Source organism: Lontra canadensis, unplaced genomic scaffold (genome assembly GCF_010015895.1).
Source record: "Lontra canadensis isolate GAN:19392208 unplaced genomic scaffold, GSC_riverotter_1.0 scaffold60, whole genome shotgun sequence".
Classification (NCBI taxonomy): domain Eukaryota; kingdom Metazoa; phylum Chordata; class Mammalia; order Carnivora; family Mustelidae; genus Lontra; species Lontra canadensis.
Window position 1 is genome coordinate 11,280,078 of NW_022631054.1, and position 25,850 is coordinate 11,305,927.

Sequence of the window (25,850 nt, forward strand, 5' to 3'; positions counted from 1 at the left end):
TATCCAAACTCTCTTCATGGGTAAGCAGCAACTGAATCCCTGATAAGATGCTATACCAGAGAATCTCAGGGTATGGAGTTACCAAATCAAATCACAGAGCATTGGTGGGGGCGGGGGAGGGCGTGGGCGCAGTGCCTGGGTGGTTTAGTCGTTGGGCGTCTGCCTTCAGCTTGGGTTATGATCCCAGCATCCCTGGATGGAGCCCTGCATCAGGCTCCCTGCTCTGCGGGAAATCTGCTTCTTCCTCTCCCACTCCCCCTGCTTGTGTACCCTCTCTCGCTGTCTCTCTGGCAAATAAATAAATAAAATCTTAAACAAAACAAAACAAAAAAACACACAAAAACAAATCACAGAGCATTGAGCAGTGATAGAGGTAGAAAAACAGTCTACCAAAGGGGACAAGGCAAAATCTAGGTTCTACTTTCTAGGAGAAAAACACAGAAGAGAAATAAAGGGGTTTCAAGGAAGTGAAGAGCCCAGCAATGCCTGGATCCATTCTTGGGATTAAAAGCAGGCAGCTACCAGTTTTAGAAATCTTATTTCTGCTTTTTAAGTCTGTTTTGGTGAGGAAGAGGGTTTGGGAAAGGGAATAAGGAAGATGGTCTAAGTGTTTAAAGATTTAGCAGGGAAAAGAAACATGACTGTGCTAATAACTCCAAAATTCTGACTTTTGTCCTCAGTTCCAGATCCATATATCCAACTATCCATCACAAATCTTTTCCTAAATGTTCTATAAGCCCCTCTAATTTATCATCTTCCCAAATTTATTCCTCCTCCTATGTTCCCTCAGTGAACAGCAACATTATCATCAAATTCATCAATACCATCCTAGCTAAACATTCTAGAATTCAGTTTTCTCCCATCTTTCTATTCTTTTCTTTACTCCTGACACAACCTATACACCTGAATGCTGACCAGTCCATGTTACCTCTAAGATATCTTCATTCTCTGTCCCCCTTTTTTCAGTATCATTGCTGATTATCAACATTGCTTATTAGAAACAGATTAGGAAAGGCCTTGTGGAATACTAGAAAGGTAATTTTAGTATGGAATAAACACAAGTATGGAAGTAGTAGTTTCTAGGGAAGGTTAAGAATCATATCTCAAGGTCAATGTGGCAATGTAAGCCCAATTTCAGACAAATACATAATAGGATACTGAGATGGGAGGGTCAAAGAAAGATAAAAATTGCTTTAGCCCAGTGGTAAAGAGGGAAGAGGGTTGTTTTGGTGACAGCAGTGATATAAACTAGACAGGTGTAATATACCTCCTTAACCGAGGTGGTCATTAAAAGAAAAAAGGCAAGAGAGTTTGGAAATAAGCAACAATTCTGAGAAAGAGCTAATGGGAATAAAGCATAAGAGATCATAACTTAGTTATCGGGGTACAGAGCAGTACTTCCCTTTAGTGCTATAGACGTTGCGATGAGGCAGAACTCAGGTCTCTTAAGAGCTCTGGACTTAAGGAGGCCACAGAAGTAGAACAGCCTCCCTGTGTGGGATAAGAGATAGGTGAAGCTACTCTTTATAAATAGAGAGAGCTCAGTTACTACATATACACCACAACTTTCTGTATAAAGCAATAGATGATTATTTCTGCTAGGTAGCAAGAGTTCCTAGAAGCTCGTTTGAGTATCTTTGTTTCTGAGGAGTGCTGAGGTTGTGTGTAGGACTTGGTTAGTTCTATTGGACAAATGGGAAAGGCAGACCCTCTGGCACACAGACTATAGTATTATACAGGCCATCCACCTGGTCTCCTTGCCTCTTTTATGCTGGCACCACAATTATCTTCTAAAAATAAAGAAGTACTATAAAGAAGCATAAAAACCTTGAGTTCTGAAGTCGGGTGAGCCTGGGTTATACATAATTTCCAATTTTATGAAATAGAAGTGGTTAAAACAGCTATTTCACAGACTAGTTTTGAAAGCTAAATGAATTGACGTATATAGAGTCCCTTGGGTGGTGGAACATAGTAAGGATCTAACAAACAAAATGCCTTCTCAAAATTCTTTCTTATGATAAAGTCCTTACAATCTGGCTTCGTTAGCATCTGTTTCAACTTAGCTATCTTTTCTACTAGATTTTAAGCTACTTGAAGGCAGGAACCATGTCTGTTTTATGCCTTTAATAATCAGCACTATTTCTTGCACGCAGTAGGTATTCAATATATAATCAAAGAAAAAGTGAACATAGTATCTTTCTCCATCCATGCACCCTCCCATTATATATAGCTCATAAGCACAATGCTAATAGATGCTCTTTAGAATGACCCTGATGTTATGTGGGATCCTAAAATATTAAGGAAATTCTCATATCCATCTAATTTCACTGAATGACACAAACTATTTCAGGCGTTCGTGCACTCCTGAATATTCCAGGCTCCTGGGCACAGGGATTATATAGACAAATAAAGTCCATAAACTAGATCAATATATAACTCTAACATTCTCTGTCCTTTTTGCCCAAACCTTTATAAGGTAGACAACTGGACTGCTTTAAGAAACTAAGAGTTAAATAGTTGTTTAGATAGAATGAACTCATTAAGGTATAAGTGATTACAACTGCAAAAATATCCCCCCCCCTAATTTGAACCTCCAAATATGCAACGAAGCAACAAAGTAGGCTTTTGTAAAAATCTGTATAATTACCATGCACTTGGTTGATTTCGGAGTTGGAGGATAGAATCTCATCTGCCAGTTTCTGTGCAGTAGGAAGAACTTCAGTGTGGTGGGCCGTGATTAAATATTGAATAAACTTTTGTAGCTGGTCCCTATTCATCTGGAAAAGGGTTTCTGAGATAGGAAGACGCAATTTGACTTGGTCTGGTTTACGGATCCTGTAGAGTGAGAGTGCTACCACATGAGCACAGTAGAATATGTCTTTGTTCCCACAGCCACATGTCACTGAAGTGATTTTGCATCGATCAAAACTGATCGCAACTTTGTAAGTCACTGCTGGTTCAGAAGGAGTAGCTGCCTCAGTTACTGTGCCACTGAGATGGAAGCCTAAGGAAACAAAGAAAGTGTGTTTAGAGACTCTATAGTAAGAATCTTGAAGATTTTCATTTTGCATTTCAATTAATCAATTCAGAAACTTTTTGCTGAGTATCTCCTATCTTTGTAGTAGGCTCTACCATAATACAAAGGTCAATGAAACTCAGATATAGCTCATAAGGAACACAATATCTAGAAAAAAAGTCCTTACTCTGGAGTCCACAAACCTGAACTAATTATGAAAACTTTTGTTTCTACATGTGTACTTTTGCTGAGGGTGGAGATGGTTCAAAGCTTTCATTATAGTCTCAAAAGGTTAACAAAAAATCCCAAATAAGTTAAGAAACTCAGGTAGATTTTAAGCTCTTTGGGGGCAAAGACAAGTCTACAAATAACATCAGTACAATCTAGATTAAGGTGAGTGCTATAAATGCAAGAGAAACCAAAAGAATGCCATGAAAAGGACAGGAGTAAGAACAAGGAGACTATGACAACATTTATTCCTCAAAACACACAATTCCAAAATGGTGGCCATGTGGAACACATAAAAGGCAAGAAACCTCATAAAATATGGAAAGCACAGCTTGCTGTAGTGAGATTAGCAGTGTTACACTTCTACTTACTAGCACATAGCACTGATAATTTTGAAATGTAAGAATAATTCAGTCATTCAAACCAATGTTTAATGAGACCTTAAATATCACACTGCTACGCCTAGGAATATTATTAAAAGAAACAGGAGAAGAATATCAAATATCTGTAAGGCACCTATCATGTAGCAGGATTGTAATAGGTGCTTTTAATAATTTATCACAACATGATGAAGTTGGTATTATTTCCCTTGTTTTCTTTTTTTTTTTAATTAACATACAATGTATAATTTGTTCCAGGGGTACAGGTCTGTGATTCATCAGTCTTACACAATTCACAGCACTCACCATAGCACGTACCCTCCCCAATGTCCATCACCCAGCCACCCCATCCCTCCCAACCCCCTCCCCTCCAGCAACCCTCCATTTGTTTCCCGAGATTAAGAGTCTCTTATGGTTTGTCTCCCTCTCTGGTTTCATCTTGTTTCATTTTTCAGTCCCTTCCCCTATGATCCTGTCTTGTTTCTCAAATTCCTCATATCAGTGAGATTATAATTGTCTTTCTCTGACTGACTTTTCAAATTTTTATTTAAATTCTATTTAGTTAACATACAGTGCAATACAGGTTTCAGGTGTAGAATTTATAAACTACGCCCAGTGCTTATCATAAAAAGTGCCCTCCTTAATACCCATCATCCATCTAGCCCATTGCCCACCCACCTCCCCCCATCAACCCTTGCTTTGTTCTCTATCATTAAAAGTCTCTTATGGTTTGTTTCCTTCTCCTTCTATCTTTTTTTTCCTCCCCTTCCCATATGCTCATCTGTTTTGTTTCTTAAATTCCACATATGAATGAAATCATATGGTATTTGTCTAACTGACTTATTTCGCTTAGCATTATACACTCTAGCTCCAACCATGCAGCTACAAATGAGAAGATTTCATTCTTTCTGATAGCTGAGTAATATTCCATCATATATATATATATGTGTGTGTGTATATATATACACACATATATATATAACATCTTCCTTATCCATTCTTCAGCCAATGGACATCTGGACTTTTTACACAGTTTGGCTGTTGTTGATAATGCTGCAATAAACATTGGGGTTCATGTACCACTTTGAATCTGTATTTATGTATCCTTTGGATAAATACCTAGTAGTGCACAATTGCTGAGCTATAGGGTAGTTTTCCCTTTAACTTTTTGAGGAAACTCTATACTGTTTTCCAGAGTGGCTGCACCAGTTTGCATTTCCACCAACAGTGCAAGAGGATTCCCCTTTCTCCCCAACCTCACCAACACCTGTTGTTTCTGGCATTAATTTGAACCATTCTGACTGGTATGAGGTGGTATCTTATTGTGGTTTTCATTTGTATCTCCCTGATAATGAGTGATGTTGGACGTTTTTTCATGTGTCTGTTAGCCATCTGTTCGTCATCTTTGGGAAAATGTCTATTCATATCTTTTGCCCATTTCTTGATTAGATTATTTGTTCTTTGGATGTTGAGTTTGATAAGTTCTTTATAGATTTTGGATACTAACCCTTTATCATATACATCATTTGCAAATATCTTCTCCCATTCTGTAGGCTGCCTTTAAGTTTTTGTTGATTGCTTTCTTTGCTGTGCAGAAGCTTTCAATCTTGATGAAATACCAATAGTTCATATTTGCTTTTGTATTTTGTCCTTGCCTCCAAAGATGTGTCAAGTAAGAAATTGGTATGGCTGTGGTAGAAGAGGTTGCTGCCTATGTTCTCCTCTAGGATTATGATGGTTTCCTGTCTCCCATTTGGGTCTTTCATCCATTTTGAACTTATTTCTTTGTATGGTGTAGGAAAGTAGTCCAGTTTCATTCTACATGTTGCTGTCCTGTTTTCCCAACACAATTTGAAGAAACTGTTTTTTTTTTTCCATTGAATATTCTATCCTACTTTGTTGAAGATTAGTTACCATATAGTTGCGGGCCCATTTCTGGATTTCTTTTCTGTTCCATTGATTTATGTGTCTGTTTTTGTGTGAGCACCACACTGTGTTGATGACTACAGCTTTGTAATATCACTTGACGTCTTAAATCACAATGCTTCCAGATTTGCTTTTCTTTTTCAGGACTGTTTAGTTATTCAGGGTCTTTTGTGGTTCTATACAAGTTTTAGGACTGTTTGTTCTAGTTCCGTGTAAAATGCTGGTGGTATTTTGATAGGGATTGCATTAAATGTGTGATTGCTTTGGGCGGTATAGACATTTTAACAACATTTGTTCTAATCCATGAGCGTGGAATGTCCTATTCTTTGTGTCATCTTCACTTTCTTTCATAAGTGCTCTACAGTTTTCAGAGTACAGGTCTTTCACCTCTTTGGTTAGGTTTGTTCCTTGGTATCTTATTATTTTTGGTGCAGTTGTAAATGGGATTATTTTTTTTAGTTTCTCTTTCTGCTGCTTCCTTATTGGTGTACACAAATGCAACAGATTTCTGTACACTGATTTGGTATCCTGCAACTCTACTGAATCTGTTTATCAGTTCCAGAAGTTTTGGCTGTGGTGGGGGGCGAGTCTTCCAGATTTCCTGTGTAGAAGAGTATCATGTCATCTGCAAATGGTGAATATTTCACCTCCCCCTTACTGATTTGCATGCCTCTTATTTCTTTTTATTGTCTGATAGCTATGGCTAGGACTTCCAGTATGATGTTGAATAGAAATGGTGAGAGTGAACATCCCTATCTTGTTCCTGACCCTAGAGGAAAGGCTCTGTTTTCCCCACTGAGGGTGACGTTAGCTATGGGTTTTCCATATAGTGAGCTATTTATTATGTTGAGGTATGTTCCCTCTAAACTTACTCTGTTGAGGGCATCATCATGAATGGATATTGTACTCTGTCATATGCTTTTTCTCCATCTACTGAAAGGATGACATGGTTTCTATCCTTTCTCTTGTTGATGTGATGTATCACGTTGATTGATTTGTGAATACTGAACCACCTTTGCAACCCTGGAGGAAATCCCACTGGATTGTGGGGAATGATGTTTTTAACGCATTGTTGGATTTGGTTTGCTAGTATTTTGTTGAGGATTTTTGCATCTATGTTCATCAAGGATATTGCCCTGTAGTTCTTTTCCTGTAGTGTCTTTTTTTTTTTTTTAAAGATTTTATTTATTTATTTATTTGACACAGAGGGAGAGAGAGCGAGAGATATCTATCACAAGTAGGCAGAGAAGCAGGCAGAGAGAGAGGGGGAAGCAGGCTCCCTGTTGAGCAGAGAGCCCAATGTGGGGCTCAATTCCAGGACCCTGAGATCATGACCTGAGCCAAAGGCAGAGGCTTAACCCACTGAGCCACCCAGGCGCCCCCTCAAGGTGTCTTTAACAGGTTTTGATACCAGGATAATGCTGGCTTCGTAGAATAAACTTGGAAGTTTTCCTTCCTTTTCTATTTTTTTGAATAGTTTGAGAAGAAAAGACATTAGCTCTTCTTTAAAATTTTTTTTGTTGTTCTTTAAAAAGATTTTATTTTGAGGGCGCCTGGGTGGCTCAGTGGGTTAAGCCGCTGCCTTCGGCTCAGGTCATGATCTCAGGGTCCTGGGATCGAGTCCCGCATCGGGCTCTCTGCTCAGCAGGGAGCCTGCTTCCCTCTCTCTCTCTGCCTGCCTCTCTGTCTACTTGTGATCTCTCTCTGTCAAATAAATAAATAAAATCTTTAAAAAAAAAAAAAAAAGATTTTATTTTGAGAAAGAGAGAGAAAAAGAGAGTGCGCTCATGAGTGAGGGGGAGGGGCAGAGGGAGAAACAGACTTCCCACTGAGGGGCTTGATCCTAGGACCCTGCGATCATGAACTGAGCTGAATGAAGGCAGAGGCTTAACCAACTGAGCCACCCAGGTGCTCCTTAAATATTTGATAGGATTTGCCTGTGGAACCATCTGGTCCTGGACTTTGGTTTTTTGGGAGTTTCTGGATTACCGATTCAATTTCTTTGCTTGTATTCAGCCTGTTCAAATTTTCTATTTCTTCCTGTTTCACTTTCATTAGATTGTATGTTTCTGGAATTTATCATTTCTTCTAGGTTGTCCTATTTGTTGGCATGTATTTTTTCATAATACTCTCTTATAATTTTATTTCCATGGTGTTTGTTGTTATTTCTCCTCTCTCATTTCTGCTCTTATTTATTTGGGTCCTTTCTCTTTTTATCTTACGTCTGGCTAGAGGTTTGTCAATTTTATTTTATTTTATTAAAAGATTTTATTTATTTATTTGACAAAGATCACAAGTAGGCAGAGAAGCAGGCAGGGGGGGTGGTGGGAAGCAGACTCCCTACTGAGCAGAGAGCCAGATGCGGGGCTCGATCCCAGGACCCTGGGATCATGACCTGAGCTGCAGGCAGAGGCTTAACCCACTGAGCCACCCAGGCACCACAAGGTTTGTCAATTTTATTGATTTCTTCCAAAGAACCAGCTCCTGGTTTCATTGATCTACTCTATCACTTTTTAGTTTCTATATTACTTATTTCTGCTCTAATCTTTACTATTTCCTTTCTTCAAATGAAACCTTTTAAGTTTCATTTGTTACTCTCTTTTTAGCTCCTTTTGATGCAAGGCTAGGTTCTTTATTTGAGGTTTTTCTTGCTTCTTGAGGTAGGCCTGTATTGCTATAAACTTCCCTCTGAGAACCGCTTTTGCTGCGTACCAAAGGTTTTGAACTGTTGTGTTTTCATTTTCATTTGTTTCCATGTACGTTTTAATTTCTTCTTTTACTTCCTGGTTGACCTATTCTTTGTTCAGCAGCAGGTTACTTGTGGTCTTTCCAAATTTTTGCTTGTGGTTGACTTGTAGTTTCATAACACTGTGGTGAGAAAAGATGCATGGTATGACTTTGATCCTTTTGAATTTGCTGAAGCTAGTTTTGTGGCCTAATAGGTGATCTATTGTGGAGGAAGTTCCAGGTGTACTTGAAAAGAATGTGTATTCTGTTGTTTGGGGCTGGAATGTTCTGCGTAGTCTGTTAAACCCATCTGGTTCACGGTGTCATTCAAAGTCATTGTTTCCATGTTGATTTTCTGTTTAAATGATCTGTCCATTGGTGTAAATAGGGTGTTAAAAGTCTGCCACTGGTATGGTATTATTATCGATTAGCTCCTTTATGTTTGTTCTTAACTGTGTTGGGTATTTGCGTGCTCCCATGTGGGGCCCTTAACTATTTACAACTGTTATATATTCTTGTTGGATTGTCCCCTTTATTATGATAGCGTCCTTCTTGACTCTTGTTACAGTCTCTGCTTTAAAGTCTATTTTGTCCAATAGAAGTATTGCACTCTGGCTTTCTTTTGACATCCATTTGCATGACAGATGTTTCTCCACTCCTCACTCTCAATCTGCAGCTGTTTTTAGGCTCATTTGGCTCATTTTAGGCTCATTAGGCTAAAATGAGCCTCTTGTAGGCAGTGTATAGATGGGTCTTGGTTTTTGTTGTTGCTGTTTTCATTCATTCTGTCACCCTGTATCTTTTGATTGGAGCGTTTAGTCCATTTACACTCAGAGTAATTACTGATTGGGGTGCCTGGGTGGCTCAGTAGGTTAAGCATCTGACTCTTGATCTCAGCTCAGATCTTGATCTTGGGGTATGAGTTCGGGTCCTCCATTAGGCTCCATGCCATTTTGTTATTTTTTTGCTGTTGTTCTGAAGATTTTCTTTGATTCTTTCTTGTCTTTCTCTCCTTTATGGTTTAGTTTTCTTCAGTGACATATTTGAATTTCTTTCTCTTTATTCTTTCCATATTTCTTAGTGGTTTTTGATAAATGGTTACCATACTATTTGTATGTAACCTCTTTTGCATATAGCAGTCTATACTAAATTGATGGTCATTTAAGTTTGAACCCATTCTTTACTCCTCTCCTCCCCACGTTTTAGGTATATACTTCCTTTTCTTTTGTGAATTCTTTGATTCTTTTTACAGAAATATTCACTTTTTACTTCTTTTGTGTTTCCTACTTTAATACTGTTATTTGTGGTCTTTCCTTTCCACTCAAAGAGTTCCCTTTAATATTTCTTGCAGGGGTGGTTTAGAGGTCATGAACTCCTTTAGTTTTTGTCTGGGAAACTCTTTATGTCTCCTTGCATTCTGAATGACAGCCTTGCTGGATTGGGTATTCTTGGCTGCAAGTTCTTCCCATTCAGCACTTTGAATACATTATGCCACTCCTTTCTGGTTTGGAAAGTTTTTTTGCTAAAAAATCTACTGCTAGCTTTATGGGGTTTCTTTGTATGTAACAGTCTTCTTTTATCTTGCTGCTATTTATTTATTTATTATTTTTAAATATTTTATTTATTTTAGAGAGAGTGAGAACAAGGGAGCATGTAGGGAGTGGGGAGGAGCAGAGGGAGACGGACAAACACACTTCATGCTGAGCATGGAGTCTGACATGGGGCTTGATCCCATGACCCTGAGATCATGACTTAGATGAAATCAAGAGTAAGATGTTTAACTGACTGAGCTACCCAGGTCCCCCTATCTTGCTACTTTTTAATATTTTTTATCATTATATTTTGCCAATTTAATTGTAATATGTCTTGGTGTAGATCTACTTTTGTTGATTTTGATGAGAGTTCTCTGTGCTTCCTGTATTTGAATATCTGTTTCCTTCTCCATGTTAGGAAAGTTCAGCTCTTATTTCTTCAAATAAATTTTAGATTTATTTTAAATCTAATTTATTCAATTTATTTTAAATTTCAGTCTTCTAGATCATTAATTCATTCCTCTACTTCTTCCAGCCTCCTGTTTATGCCATTAGTGTGTTTCTCTCTTCTATGTTATTCCTTATCTCTATGTTAAGGTTTTCACTGATGTCTTCCACTCTTTTCTCAAGTTTAATGAGTATCTTTATGATCATTATTATAAATTCTCTATCAGGAATGTTACTTTTATCTTTTTTCCTTAGACCCCTGTCCATGGCCTTGTCTTGTTCTTTCACTTAGAATAAATTTCTCTGTCTTTTCATTTTGTCTAAGTCTCTGTGCCTGTTTCTATGTGTTAGGAAAGTCAGCTAGGTCTCCTGTTCTTGAAGGTAACAGCTGTACACAGAAGAGGCCCTGTAGAACCCTGCCAAGTCCCGTCTCCTATTCCCAGGACCTGACTCTTCTGGGAGTGTTTCCAAGACAGCCTTCACTTTAGAACTAAGGAAAAGAATTGCAGAGTTGAAAAGCAGCTATTTTCCAATCTATATCCATAGGATATAGACAGCAGGGTTATACAGAAGAGCATATATTATACTGGGATTAGGCAATCGGGATCTGTTATTAACTATGTAGTCTCAGGAGTTTCACTTCAGAACTCTGAGCTTCAGGTTTCTCCCCAGTAAAATGGGGATAATAATACTTGCCCTTCTTTCAAAAGTGGTTTATAAAACTGTAGAATGTCCTATAAATTTGTTATTCATGCTTTTATGCAATTTTTAAAATAAGTTTCCATGTCAAGGGCATCAGAGAGAACTTCTCCAATGGCCAAGTTTAAGAGTGGTTGAAAACCAGGTGCTAATGGGATGCCTGGGTGGCTCAGCTGATTAAGAGTCTGCCTTTGGCTCAGGTCATGATCTTAGGGTCATGGGATCAAGTCCCACATTGGGCTGCCTGCTCAGTAGGGAGCCTGCTTCTGCCTCTGTCTGTTGTTCTCTCTGCTTGTGCTCACTCTCTTGCTCTCCTGACAAATAAATAAATAAAAATCTTAAAAAAAAAAGAAAGAAAAAGAAAAAAATTTTAAAAACAGGCGTTAAGAAAGTACACTCTTAATTTCACTTAGGCAACTCAGAAGCATTTAGGACAATCGTGAGAAATGACTTAAGTCCTAATGAAAAGAGACCCCATGGAAGGGTAACTTTAAAATTTCAAATATGATAGTAATGTCAATGTAGGAAGAGCTTTGGTTCTCAATCTGGAAGCTGAATATAAACATTTTTACTTCATCAGTTGAATGCTTTGGGATACCTGGCCTATAGCACAGTCTCTGAACCCAAATCTCTAATTCCTTTCCTGCATGAAAATGAGTAGGAATATTGGTGAGATTTGGGGCAGAAGCAATGGGTATCTTATTAAGGTGTAAGCCCCAGTAGGGCAGTGCTTTATCTGTGTGTGTTTATCACTATAAAAACCATAATCAGTCTGGCTATACGAACAAGAGATTGGACCTCAGCTTCCAGGTTTTTAAAATGAGAGGCTGGTCTAAAAGACCTCCAAAGTTCATTCTAGCAAGAATATTAATTGACTATATGTGACTATCACTGAATTTATTACTCTTTTTCTTAAACCAGGTTACTTTTGGGATTTAAAGAATGTATAGTAATAGATAACCTTTATGAGTGCCTCCCATGTGTTGGGCTCTGTTCTAAGTGCTTTATATGCCATTAACTCATTACATTTTCACAGTTCTTATGAATCTGATATAGGTGTGATCTAAGTTTTATGTATCAATTTGATTAGGACCCCATCATTCAAACACTAATCTAGATGTTGCTGCAGAGGTAGTTTATAGATGTGGTTAACATATACAGTCAGCTGGCTTTAACTAAAGGAAATTATCCTCGATAATGTGGGTAGATCTCATCCAATCAGTTAAAGGGCCTTATGAGCAAAACTAAGGTTTCTCTTAGAAAGAAGAAATTGTCTCAAAACTGCTGAATCAGATCCTGCCCAAGAATTTCCAGCCTGCTGGCCTGCCCTACAGATTTCAGACTTGCCAGCTCCCATAACTGCGCAGACCCGTACCTTGAAAGAAATCATACATACACACAGATACATATAAACATTATGGGTGTGTATATACATATATCCTACTGATTCTGTTCTGGAAAACCCTGATTACTATTACTCTCCCCACTTTATGTATGAGGAAAGAAGCACAGAAAGGTTAAATAATTTGCTCAAGTTCATTCTGTTAGTAAGTGGCAAAGCCAAGATTTACACCCAGGCAGTCTGGCTCAAAAACCCTTACTCAGGTTATCAAAATTCTAAAATTTCAGGGCACCTGGGTGGCTCAGTGGATTAAAGCCTCTACCTTCGGCTCAGGTCATGATCCCGGGGTCCTGGGATCGAGCCCTGCATCGGGCTCTCTGCTCCACAGGGAGCCTGCTTCCTCCTCTCTCTGTGCCTGCCTCTGATCTCTGTCTGTCAAAAAAAAAAAAAAAACAAAAAACAAAAAACCTTAAAAAAAATTCTAAAATTTCAGTTTTTATAGCACTAGTAATGGTTTGAACCCTCTTTGTTAATCTGGAATTAGAGACAAATGTTGACGATCAATTTAGATTCCACAGTAGGTCAGGTTGAACAACTGAGAAACTTTCTACAAAATATTTTTTAAAGCTAGTCAAGCATGACTCTCTAGGGGCTTTAGTTAAGACCCATGATGCTCTCGAGAACATGTTTATTTGAACTTGGTAAATCTTTTGTTTCCACTGGCATAGTTCATGCTCCAGGCCTAGGCCCATCTGAAAGGCAGAAGTCTGTCAGTGGCTCTGTGGAAGTTTCCTGGCTGTGAGTTCCTTTTTCCTTTCATGTATTTAAGAATGTAAACCGAAAGCCAGTTTCACATATTTATTCTTCTTGCCTTATTGTAATATAGTAACATTTTTAAACGTTTAATTACTTCTGAGAATAAAACTACGTTTAGTCAATATAGTGTTTCTTTCACCTTGCAAACCTAACTGCCATAAACATGTCCATCGGTTTGTTGATATGAGCAAACATGTAGAAGCCTCAAAATCTCTACTGAATCCAACACGTATTTACGGAAGAGCCACTGTATGCTGAGTTTTAACTTTTTAACTCTTTTATTCGGACATTTTCAAACAAATAAGTAGAGAGAGCTTAGTATAATGAGACCCCATGTTTCCTTCACTCAGCTTCAATAATTTTCAAGAGATATACACTGGTTAATCTTTACCCTTTCCCAACTCCTTCTCTAGCCTCTCCAATAGATTATTTTGAAGTAAATCCCAGAAATATAATTTCATTGCTGTATACCTCTGTATACCTGTCTAAAGATAAGAATTTAAAATTAATAATAATTCCTCAAAATAAAAAATCCAGTGTTCAGATTGCCATTAGTAACATTTTAAAAAGCCTGAAAACAACAAACAAAAACAGGAGGTTTGTTCAAATCAGGATACAAAGTCCAGTCATTACATTTGGTTGATTTGTCTCTTAAGCTACAAGTTCCTCTCCTGCTTCCACCCCCTATTATTTACTGAAAAATAGTAAGGTAGCTCTAAAGGCATTTGACCAGATTCAGGTTTTTTGGTAAAATTACTTCACAGGTTGTATTGCATATTTTCTAATACATCACATCAGGAGATACATAATGCCTGATGGTTTTTCTTTTTGTGCTTTTAGGATTGATCAGTGTGTTCAAGTGTTGTGAGCCTGATTCATCCATTTTAATTGTTTTTATAAACATATAATGTATTTTTATCCCCAGGGGTACAGGTCTGTGAATCGCCAGGTTTACATACTTCACAGCACTCACAATTGATTCATTCATTTTAAAGTTCCCTATAAACTTTCTACCTAAAATAGTTCTATAGTCGTTGATGATCACTGCCTCAATTATTTCATTTAGAATGGCTCTATTTTTTTATTTCAATTTTGACTCTCTTACCTTCTTTGGCTCTTCACACCCTCATTTGTAAAATGAGGAAAGAAACGTGTAAAGTGCCCAATTCAGCATCTAGAACATGCTAGCCTTTTAACAAAAAAAGTGACAGAAATGACAAACACAAAAACTGCTTAGAATTCATGGGAAAAACAACTACTTTATAGAACATCATCTTTGTAAAAAAAAAAAAAAAAAAAGAACATCATCTTTGTGATGATCCATCAATCACATTTTTCCTAAAATGCAAAAAGAAAATGCATATATTATGAAACCATCCAGCTTATCAATATTCAAATGTGCAAGAACTACTGGCTTTTAAAAACAGTCTCTTTTGTCAATTATAGGTCTTGAAATGATTAAGATAATGGATGAGCTGGTGGGAGAAGGCATAGGCAGACACACAGGAAAGCAATCAATGTATGTTTGCTTCACTAGTGGCTCCAGCAGGCCATAATGGTCCAAGTCCCAGTATTTCCTTCCTTCATACAGCATATCTTTTTGATGCAAAGCCATCAGGGATGGTGGGTATGGTGGAGACCTAGCTTTTTGAAGGAAAGAGTTCATCAGGCAGGTGTTTCCCTGGTGGCCCTATCACTTCATACAGGAGAAACAAAAACAAAAACAAAGAAACCTCAAGTGCTTTAACATAAGCAAGCCCTGAAAATGTACCAAATACTTTTAAGGAGTTCCTGTTTCGTTTTGCAAGCATTACATCCCTACCTCAACCCATCCCTAAATCATAAAGTGAGCTTTGCCTTGAGAAAAGAGAGACATTTCAACTTTCTGTTCTAGGCCTGAGATAGCCTCCACACATAGTCTTCACATTGTTCAGAAATTTAAAAATAAAATTGAATCACAGTCCCTTCTCCATTACATATCACAATGGCTCTGACATCTGTTTCCAGGAAAATCTCTGGCCTTCTATGAACACCTCCTATGAAGTAAGCCCCTACCAGCATGTTATCCTAATAGTATGCCATGTTTTCCTTGCCTCCAACATGCTCCAATTGCCACTGAGGAATGGGGCAAGACTCAAACCCTGTGCAGAAATGGCCTCATAGGCTCCTAACAACTAAATAATTTGCACGTGGTCCTTGCTAGAGCTTGCCATTCTTAAATGTGCAGCAAGAGCTCTGAGAACCTCATGATTCGCCAGGAATAACCCATGAATGGCTCATGGATTCAAAGAGTTCTTATTCTCCTGCCTTCTAAACTAAATAATGACCCAGAGGAAATGGAAATGTCTGAAATTGTTTACTTAGTAATATTCTTTTCCCAGAATCAAGGTGGGAGAATTCAGGGCATGGGCTGGACCCCAACTTGGACTAATCAGAAAGTACCAAAGATCAGTTTTGCACTTGTGGAAAATATAAATAAAATTTTCCTTCCCCAAGTAAGAAAATCCCATGTTCTTCATGGCTTAGCTCAAATATCACCTTCATATGAAATTCTACCTGCTGCCCTTATCCTGATTCAGTCATATTAAATGAAGATGCTTTAACATTTATGCTTATGGAGCTTATAATCTAGTTCACAAGAGAGAGATTTTACCCGGAATCAGATAATAAGAGAGACTCATTTCACAGATGAAGAACGGGCCCAGAAAAGTTACACAATTTGACCCTAATTCATTGAGTGATTATAGTCACGAAAACAGAAATTAAAATGACCATAAATTCACATTCTGAAACATCTTGGGCTTTAAAAACTATAAAAAAATAAATTTGTAAAGGTCTCCTTTAAGTTAATATACTTCCTAAATACAGCCAAATTGCTTCTTTTGATCAAAAAAGAAAATAATTTTAATTATTTTTTTTTGGCACTTACCATGTGCTAGACACTAAGACCTCTTATAAGCACTATTTCATTTAATTCTAACCACAATGTTATGTGTTTAGAACTATTATTATCTCCATTTTTGTAGGCAAAAAAAACTGAGGCTTAGGGAAATTAATTAATTTGCTTAGGTTTACACAACCAGTAAGTGGCCGAGTTAGGAACTGAACCTAGGTAGTCTGGCTTCTGAGTCTAAGCTCCTAAGAACCATATTTTATTTCTTTTAGAATGTTGCCCAAACATCAACCTCATTTTCCTAGTTCAGGAAAATCAGAGTATGTTTGGTATTGCCTCTTAATTTTTTTTTTAACTAAGACACTGCAAAATCATCCTAATTCAATTTTCATCTTTTGTTTACATATAGTCAGCTACTATGATAATTATCAAACTGATAGAAAATGGAATTTGAGCAAAATTGTATAGAATAAATAAGAATTAATTAGATGAAAGGATGGGGAATGACAGAATAGTGGTAAAGAGTACTCCAGGTGACAAAAAAGCATATATGCAGAGGTGCTGAGGCAGGAGGAAGAAAAAGGCTATGCTAAGGCTAGTGGTACTAAGGATGAGAGGAATATGGAATATTCAACAAACAGAAGAGAAGACTAGCACCTTCTCACTTTCTCATCCGTAATTCTCCACTCAAATGATATCTATTTCAGAAAGTCTTCGCTGATCCCTGATCTCTTCGGAGAATTAAGTGTTTTTTCATTAGCTCTCATTTTTAAATCAGTGATATCTCTCTTATAGCACTTGACATCAGTGTAATTAATGGATTGTATATTTGTCTTTTCTTTTTAGATTGTAAACTCCTTGAAAGCAGGGGTTATGTCTTTTGCATCTTTATATTTTCATCTCAGGCACACTAAGGGCACACACATGGCATACTACTAAGGCTTAGTAAGTGTTTGTTGATATGTGAATGAATAAATGAACACTAAATTGAATCTCTGATTTACATATCCATATCCATGATTAATAGAGAATTAAGCATGTTTATAAAATTATATTGATAAATTCATAAACTTTATAATTACAATTATAATTTATTATATATTATATATAATTTATTATAAAATTATATTTATAAACTTATAAATACATATCTATATACTATATATAATATATTTATATATAAAAATATATCATTTATTATAATTATAATTTGTAAAGTTATATTTGTAAATTTATAAAATTTATAAAAATCATAAAAAGCATGCTTATAAAATTATAAATTATAAAATGATAAAATTCCTGATTTTATGATTAAAATGAAACCAGTGAAGAATTAAACAATTTTACTGGGATGCTGAGCACAGTAACAATAATTTTTACATAATGCTAAAAATAATAAAGCACCAATATTATTTTCCATAATTCATATTTATACTCCAAATGGATAGCTTTTATGCTTCTGCCAATTCTTAACCCAAAATATAAAATATGAGCAGTTTTATTAGCTAACAATTACTGGATACTTACAGTGTATCAGTGTTCTAATTACTTTCCATGTATTGACTAAATCCTCAAAACAACCCTAAAAGATAGGTTCATTTATTATCCTTTTTGCAGATGAGGAAACTGAGGCTCAGACAAGGAAACTTGTCTAAGATCACACAGCCTCTAAGAGGTAGGGTTGGGATTTGAACACAGGTAGTCTGGCTTTAGAGCTTTTAACTACTATAATACATGTGCTTTTAACTACTATAATACATCAATATGACTATGCAGTTTAAATTATATATACAAAACTTTATAAAAGTTATCAGCAAGTACAATTCTACAAAGATACACTGATGACAAGTCAGTAAACTCTGATGTTTCCCTGTTTCCTGGGCAATTTTCAAGGCAACTAAAACTGATAACTGGTCTGCAATGCTTTCACAGTTGGAATGAAGATGGACTCGTGAACTCATCTGTACAAGACAATGTTTCTGCACAGTGAGTGAATTATCTGCTGAGAATTCTAAAGGAAAACACTTCTCAGTACAGCCCTCTGACACCACTCAAAGTCTTTGTGTTTCTGAGTGCAAGAAAGGCTCTAGTAAAGCCTAGGCAATTAAAACCACTTTGCTCATTGCTCTTTTGATTCACAAGATCCATGAGCAGGTGCTAATGCATGAAAATGAATGTAGTTTCAGCCAATGGCAGAGAAAAGGAGAGCTGTGGTTTATAAAAAGAATAAATTTTCTTATAGCCATTTTGAGTATGTATATATAAACTACGTAGCTCCTTTGAATGGCAGTACTTTCCTCTTGAATAAATGTGGTTTTGTTGAAACTGTATAGTGTAAATTAGACCTTCTCACTTAATTCCTGGCTCCTGGATGCCCATAACAATGTATCAGCAGCCACTCTTTCTCCTTTCTGTGATCTAACAAAATGGTAGCCACAAGAAGGCTTAAAACAGTGAAAGTGACATCCTCAAAATAACTACTTTCCTTTCCAGAAATTCTTATTCAAAAGCTGGATAACTACTGCCAAACCAAGAGCACAGGGATGGTTTGAGGACACATATTAGGATATAAGGAGCTCAGGAATCTGGGTACTTGAGTTCTAATTCCAGTATTCCTCAATTCCTCTTTGCCTCAGTTTCTTAATGATGCAAATGGACATAATAATACTTACATGCCTATCAGACTCATGTGAAAGTGATTTGTAAAGAACACATTTCCCAGAGATATCATTCAATAGCAATCCCAACTGGCCAGGGCCAGGGCCTACATAAGTTCACAAGAAGCAGATGGCACCCGCACACGGGGTGAGGGTGCGAAAGACTGCAAAGTGAGGAGCAGCATTGTTATTCAGGAATACAAATGATGACGCCCAGTTACTCTGAGAGTTACTTGGTTTGTTTGTATTAGAGAGGTCAGTCTAAGCTTCTTGGAGCAGCTGAGTAAGCTGGGGGGCCCTTCTTGTGGCCATCTGCTCCCCTCCCAGACTCCTCCCGCAAATCAAGAGGTTTTCCTTGTATTAACCTCTGAAGAGCAGCCACGGGCCCTTCTCAGCACCAGCTTCAGCAGGCAATGGCCTCTGCTCTCCATCTGTGCCAGCAACCAAAGTTAAAGAACAATGAGGCTTCCCAAACCCAAGTATTCATTCACTTACAGAGATAACTCTTCTGTTACCTATTTTCCAGTACTCTCTTACTTGGATCTCTATAAGGGGATTAGGTGTATATTTTAGATGACTGAGTTATCTTTCTTCGGTTATTTTAGAAACAATTTATGTAGAAAAAATAAAATGGCAAGAATCTGTCTGGAAAATTCACTTAAAAATCTAACATGCATAAAATATAATCAATTTAAAAATAATAATTTCATTTCCCCCTGAACCATTCTCTGGAGTTTAAGACTTAGAGCACAAGTTGTCTTGTACATTGATGGATAACCAATCTATACAGAACTGCAGATCTGATGCCTGCTCCTCAGTTCAGAGATTTGAACACAGACTGGGAAAAAAAATACCATACTCCTTAAGCAGTTGTCTGCAGAAACAATGTGCATACATACAAGGTACACATGTTGCCAAAATGGACGTTACATCCTAACAACTACCACCTGGATTATTTACTTGAACAGACAAAAGGGCAACATGTAATTGTAGGGGCACCTGGGTGGCTTGTCATTAAGCGTCTGTCTTCGGCTCAGGTCAGCATCCCAGGGTCCTGGGATCGAGCCCCACACCAGGCTGCCTGCTCAATGGGGAGTCTGCTTCTCCCTCTCTCACTCCCCCTGCTTGTGTTCCCTCTCTCACTGTCTTTCTCTCTGTCAAATAAATAAATAAAATCTTAAAAAAAAAACCAAAACCCATGTAATTGTAAAATGACTTCAGAAAATACCCTATTCCAGTTAGTAGACTACATCAATGGGAGGAAATAAAAACTAAATAATAAACTGTTCTTCAAAGGAAAAGGACACACATCGCTATTTTTGATCAACCATGGTATTGTGTGATCAAATGTTAATTTTTAAGAGTCCTCAAAATAGCGTTCATTTTAAAACATTAAAATATTACCCAGATAGGGGCACCTGGGTGGTCCAGGGGGTTAAAACCTCTGCCTTCGGCTCGGGTCATGATCCCAGGGTCCTGGGATCGAGCCCCACATTGGGCTCTCTGCTCAGCAGGGAGCCTGCTTCCCCCTCTCTCTCTGCCTGCCTCTCTACCTACTTGTGATCTCTGTCAAATAAATAAATAAAATCTTTAAAAAAAAAAAATTACCCAGATAACCTTTTTCCTAGAAGAAAAAGATTTCCTGGCTACTTCTCCAAGACTGTGTATACTGACTCAAGTCAGCAGACTATACTGAAATTATACTTCAATGAGTTAATATATATATTAGTGTCTGTGTACCATGTTATTAGGATTCTGACTACAACTGTGGCTAGCTCTCTCATTTCAATATCTGAAGAACCCTCATTTAAAGCAAAGTCTAACCTCAAATGGGCTAAAGAAAAATGCTGTATTTATGCTTCTGCATAAATATCAAATGAACTGTAATCAAATTCTTATAGCAATCAAAAGACTCATTTTCAGGCGATCTTAATCCTCATCTTTTCTTAACTCCATGACATTTTATTTGCAACATGGCCTTTTTAATATGGAGATAAATGCATATCCCACATAACATTCTTTATTTAAAGGTTTCATACACTAGTAAGAACGCCATTCCTAACATTTACAGCATTCTGGACAAGGCCTCATATTACCCTCTAGCTTTATTCTTTTGTTCCATCTTGCAACTTGACCTGTGTGGGGCAGCAAGAATGTCAAAACAAATTCAATTAGGACAATGCTTTTCATTTTGTTTAGAAACTGGAGCAAAACCATTTTTTCCACATTCTAGAGTAACCTGATTCCATACAAACACCAATCAAATAGAAGACATTCTCATTATGTCTTCAGTCAGGGTTCTTTTTTTTTTAAAGATTTTATTTATTTATTTGACAGACAGAGATCACAAGCAGGCAGAGAGGCAGGCAGAGAGAGAGGAGAAAGCAGGCTCCCTGCTGAGCAGAGAGCCTGATGCAGGGCTCCATCCCAGAACCCAGGGATCATGACCTGAGCCGAAGGCAGAGGCTTTAACCCACTGAGCCACCCAGGCGCCCCTTCAGTCAGGGTTCTGAATGTATCCACATCATCCCCTGGATCTGAGTAGCAGTTCTTCATAGGAAAAATCTCTAGAGTCAGCAACTCTTCTGAATCAAAATTACATTCTTACTATACAATTCCATTAATTGGCCAGCAACTCCTTGTGCACACTGTTCTTATATGGCTTTTAACTCCTTTGCTCCTCTAACCCCAAAGGCAGGGGATAAATATGCTAAACATAATATTTGTCCCCTTGTATATATCCTGTTTAGAAAGACTCCCTGAAAATCTTTGGATTATCTAAACTGAATTATATATTTATGGATTCTCATGCTGTGTGATATAATTATTTTTCTCTTCTTTTTTTTTTTTAAGATTTTATTTATTTATTTGTCAGAGAGAGAGAGAGAGAGAGAGAGAGTGAGCACAGGCAGACAGAGTGGCAGAGGAGGAAGCAGGCTCCCTACGGAACAAGGAGCCCGATGTGGGACTCGATCCCAGGACGCTGGGATCATGACCTGAGCCAAAGGCAGCCGCTTAACGAACTGAGCCACCCAGGAGTCCCTATTTTTCTCTTCTTTAAATTGACTTAAAATTTGTGTATAAAACAAAATAGTCATGGGAAGCTTGGGTGGCTCAGTTGGTTAAGCCGCTGCCTTCGGCTCAGGTCGTGATCCCAGGGTCCTGGGATCGAGTCCCGCATCGGGCACTTTGCTCAGCAGGGAGCCTGCTTCTCTCTCCACTTCTGCCTGCCACTCTGCCTGCTTGTGTGCGTGTGCATTCTCTCTTGATAAATAAATAAAATCTTTAAAAAAAAAATAGTCATCATCTGAACCAAAGCTCAATTTATTCTGGCCTGGTCTCAGAATTACAGACTAGAACTCAGAATATATATATATATATATATATATATATATGAAAGACAAGCTTCCTTCTGTCAGTCATAAAAAGCAAACTTGCTTTTTGAGTAGCCTGTAAGAAAAAAACAGCTATGAAGCTTTCTCCCATATAATCCAGATCTAGATTGAGGAGTTCTTCTGTGGTCATGTAGGGATTCTCAAGATCAAGAATGCTGGGGAAGAAGGCTGTTTTTGTAGATAAGAAAGTGCAGTGTCCTGGAGGGGGAACAGAAATACTCTTAATGGAGAGGTTGCTGAAAGATAAAAATCTACAAAGTCCATATAGATAAGAGCCAAAGAAGTTGCTTTCTTTGTCTCCAAAGATCTAAGACATGGGGCACCTGGGTGGCTCAGTCAGTTAAGTGTCTGCCTTTGGCTCAGGTCATGATCCCAGGGTCCTAGAATCAAACCCTACACCAGGCTGTCGGCTAAGCAGGGAGCCGACTTTTCCCTCTCCCTCTGCCTGCCGCTCCTGTGCTTGTGCTCTCTCTCAAATAAATAAATAAAATCTTAAAAAACAAACAAACAAACAAATCTAGGACCACACAGTGGAATCCCAGTCTCTGCACCAAAACATTGTCAGGTAAAAATTTTTTTTTTTTCTGATGCAAAATTAGAGGGAAAAAGAACAATAATCAGGCTATCATCTAAGGAAATGGTGTTAAAATTTAATGATCAGTTGAGAGAACGAACGCTGAAATGGATACACCACAGATCATCAGGGTTACCATATTTTTGATAGTGGCCACGGTGAATCCTTTCTCTCATTTTTCGTACTGTGCTGGAGAAAAAAAGTGATTTTCAACCTCAGAATGAATATAATATCCCAACCGCAATTCTAAGTGATAGAATCACTGACTAGTTCATTCATCATACATAATTTAAGCCTTTACTGTGTATTAGATACTAAGCTAAATACCAAGGATACTAAATTGAGAAGGAGCAGTGTCTACTGGGAGAGATAGATAAGTAAACACTGATAGTTGAGGAAATAAATGTTATAACAAAGATTAGCAAGTGGTATTATAGGAGGACAGAACCAAGAACACCTAGTTCAGGCTAAGGGTCTGCAGGTCAGGAAAGACTTCTGGCAAGTAGTGATATTTGAGTTAAATTTTGAAAGGTGAGTAGGAGGTGAACAAAAAAACCTACATTATGAGGGGCGCCTGGGTGGCTCAGTGGGTTAAAGCCTCTGCCTTTGGCTCAGGTCATGATCCCAGGGTCCCCACATCGGGCTCTCTGCTCGGCGGGGAGCCTGCTTCCCCCTCTCTCTCTGCCTGCCTCTCTGCCTACTTGTGATCTCTGTCTGTCAAATAAATCAATAAAATCTTTTTTAAAAAAATCTACATTATGAGACATGTAATATGAGAGGTGCTATACAGGGAGATGAAAACACAGGTGAAACAACCAATCTAAGCTGAAGAAGGAGCCAGGAAAGGGTCTCCAGAAGTAGGGAAAGGAAGCAGAATGTCACAACCAAAAGCAAGGCCTTGCAGCATGTAGTACAATATGAGATGCAATATAGTATAGTGATTGTATTAGTTTCCTATTGCTACTGTAACAAGTTATTACAAATTTGTGGTTTAAAACAATACAAATTTATTATATGACAGTTCCAGAAGTTGGAAGTCCAAAATGGGTCTGGGCTAAAATTAAAGTGCTGGCAAGTCTGCACTCCTTCAAGAGGTTCTAAGGGACAATCCATTTCCTTGCTTTATTCAGCTGTTATTTTTTTTCCCCAAAGATTTTATTTATTTATTTATTTGAGAGAGCGCAAGAGAGAGAGAGAGAGCACAAGCAGCAGGGAGGGGCAACGGGGGAGAGAGAAGCAGATTCCCCACTGAGCAGGGAGCCGAACAAGGGGCTAGACACGGGGCTCAATCCCAGGACTCTAAGACCATGACCTGAGAAAAAGGCAGACACTTAACCAACAAGGCCACCCAGGCGCCCCTATCCAACTTTAAGTGTTCACCTGTATTCCTTGGCTTGTGGCCCTTTCCCATTTAGCACTAATAATGGCTAAATCTCCATTGTATCAATTTGACACTGAATCTCTTTTATCTCTCTTTCACTTATAAAGACCCTTGCAGTTGCACTGGGACCATCTGGATAATCCAGGATAATCTTGCTATGTCAAGGTCAGCTGATTATTAAATTGCCACTGCTACATTAATTCTTCCTTGCCATTGTTTTTTTTTTTTTTCCTTTAAAGATACATTTATTTATTTGTTTATTTCTTACTTATTTACTTACTTACTTACTTGTTGGGGAGAGAAAGCATGCACACAAGCAGTGGGGGAGCGGCAGGCAGACAGAGAAGAAGGCTCTATGACAAGCAAGGAGCCTGATGTGGGACTCAATCCCAGAACCCTGGAATCATGACCTGAGCTAAAGGCAGATGCTTAATTGAATGAGCCACCCAAGCATCCCTCCTCCTTGCCACTGTTAACATAACATAGTCACAGGTTCCAGGGATCAGTACGTGGACATCTCTGGCTAACACAATGATTTAGAGTGCACATGCTGGTATCACACTGCCTGGGTTCATGTTTACCATCTTATTTAATAGTTGTGTGACCTTGAAGAAGTAACATAACTTCTCTGTACCTCAGTTTCCTTATCTGTAAAATGGGATAATAATAACTACCTCATTCTGTTGCAGTGAGGAATAAATAGTTTAATATGTGTGTGAGTGGGTAAAGGCTTAACAAAACTCCTTCCCTTTCTTCATGAGACTCTGGCCTTTTGTTTTTTTGTTCTGTTTTTGTTTCTTAGACTTTGGCCTTTGATTAAATTTTTATTTTTTTAATTTAATTTTATTTTTTTTATTAAATTTTTAACTGTTTCCCTGAAAACCTGATAAAGGTAAAATGTCAACTATATTCTTAAGCAGTGTTATGTTAAAAATGACACCTGACTGGTAATAATGGAAAGAAGTGTAAATACCTGTTGTAAGCCAAATCTTCGGGCTGCCCTGAGTGTTGATGACTCATGTAACTTGGCACGACCCTTTTGGGGACCCTGCATACTATGCCTATATAATTGCCATAAGAGATATTGACTCCTGTGGGACATAAGCCCATTAAGTCAGGGCAACTTCTAGACATGTCCAATGTGGATCTCATTTCTTTATACCTGAGAATCACCTAGGGGAATGGAGGCAAAGTGTAGTTCCTGAGCAGCTGCACAGATGACTATATGAACTGCTACAAGCTCTCACTGAAGAAGAACGCCTGATGTCTTGCTAACAATCTTCGGTTCCTGTTCTGTATATTTCCTTTTCTTTTTTTATTGTGTTAAAATACACATAACATAAAATTTACCATCACAGTAACTTTTAAAATTAATTTTAAAATTAGCATATAATGTATTATTTGCCCCAGAGGTACAGGTCTGACCATCACAGTAATTTTTAAGTGTGCAGTCCGGTGGTATTAAACACATTCATATTTTTGTGCAGCCAACACCACGAGCCATCCCCATAACTCATTTCATCTTGTAAAACTAAAAGTCTATGCATATTAAATAATAACTCCCCATTCTTTCCTCCTCTATTCCCTGGCAACCACATCCTAACTTTCTGTTTCTGTAATATTAACTACTCTAATTACCTCATATAAGTGGGATCATACAATGTTTGTCTTTTTGTCATTGGCTTACTTCACTTAGTGTAATGTCCTCAAGGTTTATCAGAAATTCTTTCCTTTTAAAGGCATAATAATATGCTATTATATATACATATCAGATGCTGCTTACCCATTCATTTATCAGTGGACACTTGTGTTACTTCCAGTTTTAGCTTTATGAATA

At 37.8% G+C, this 25,850-nt stretch overlaps 1 protein-coding gene across 1 annotated transcript in view; it reads right to left on the minus strand.

Annotated features, from left to right (window-relative positions):
• ZSWIM5 (zinc finger SWIM-type containing 5) overlaps positions 1-25,850 on the minus strand; it is a 206,898-nt gene that overhangs the window by 62,848 nt on the left and 118,200 nt on the right. Inside the window, exon 2 of the mRNA XM_032877615.1 lies at positions 2,648-3,004. Within this exon, the coding sequence (XP_032733506.1) occupies positions 2,648-3,004 (357 nt within the window). The remainder of the gene's footprint in view (positions 1-2,647; positions 3,005-25,850) is intronic.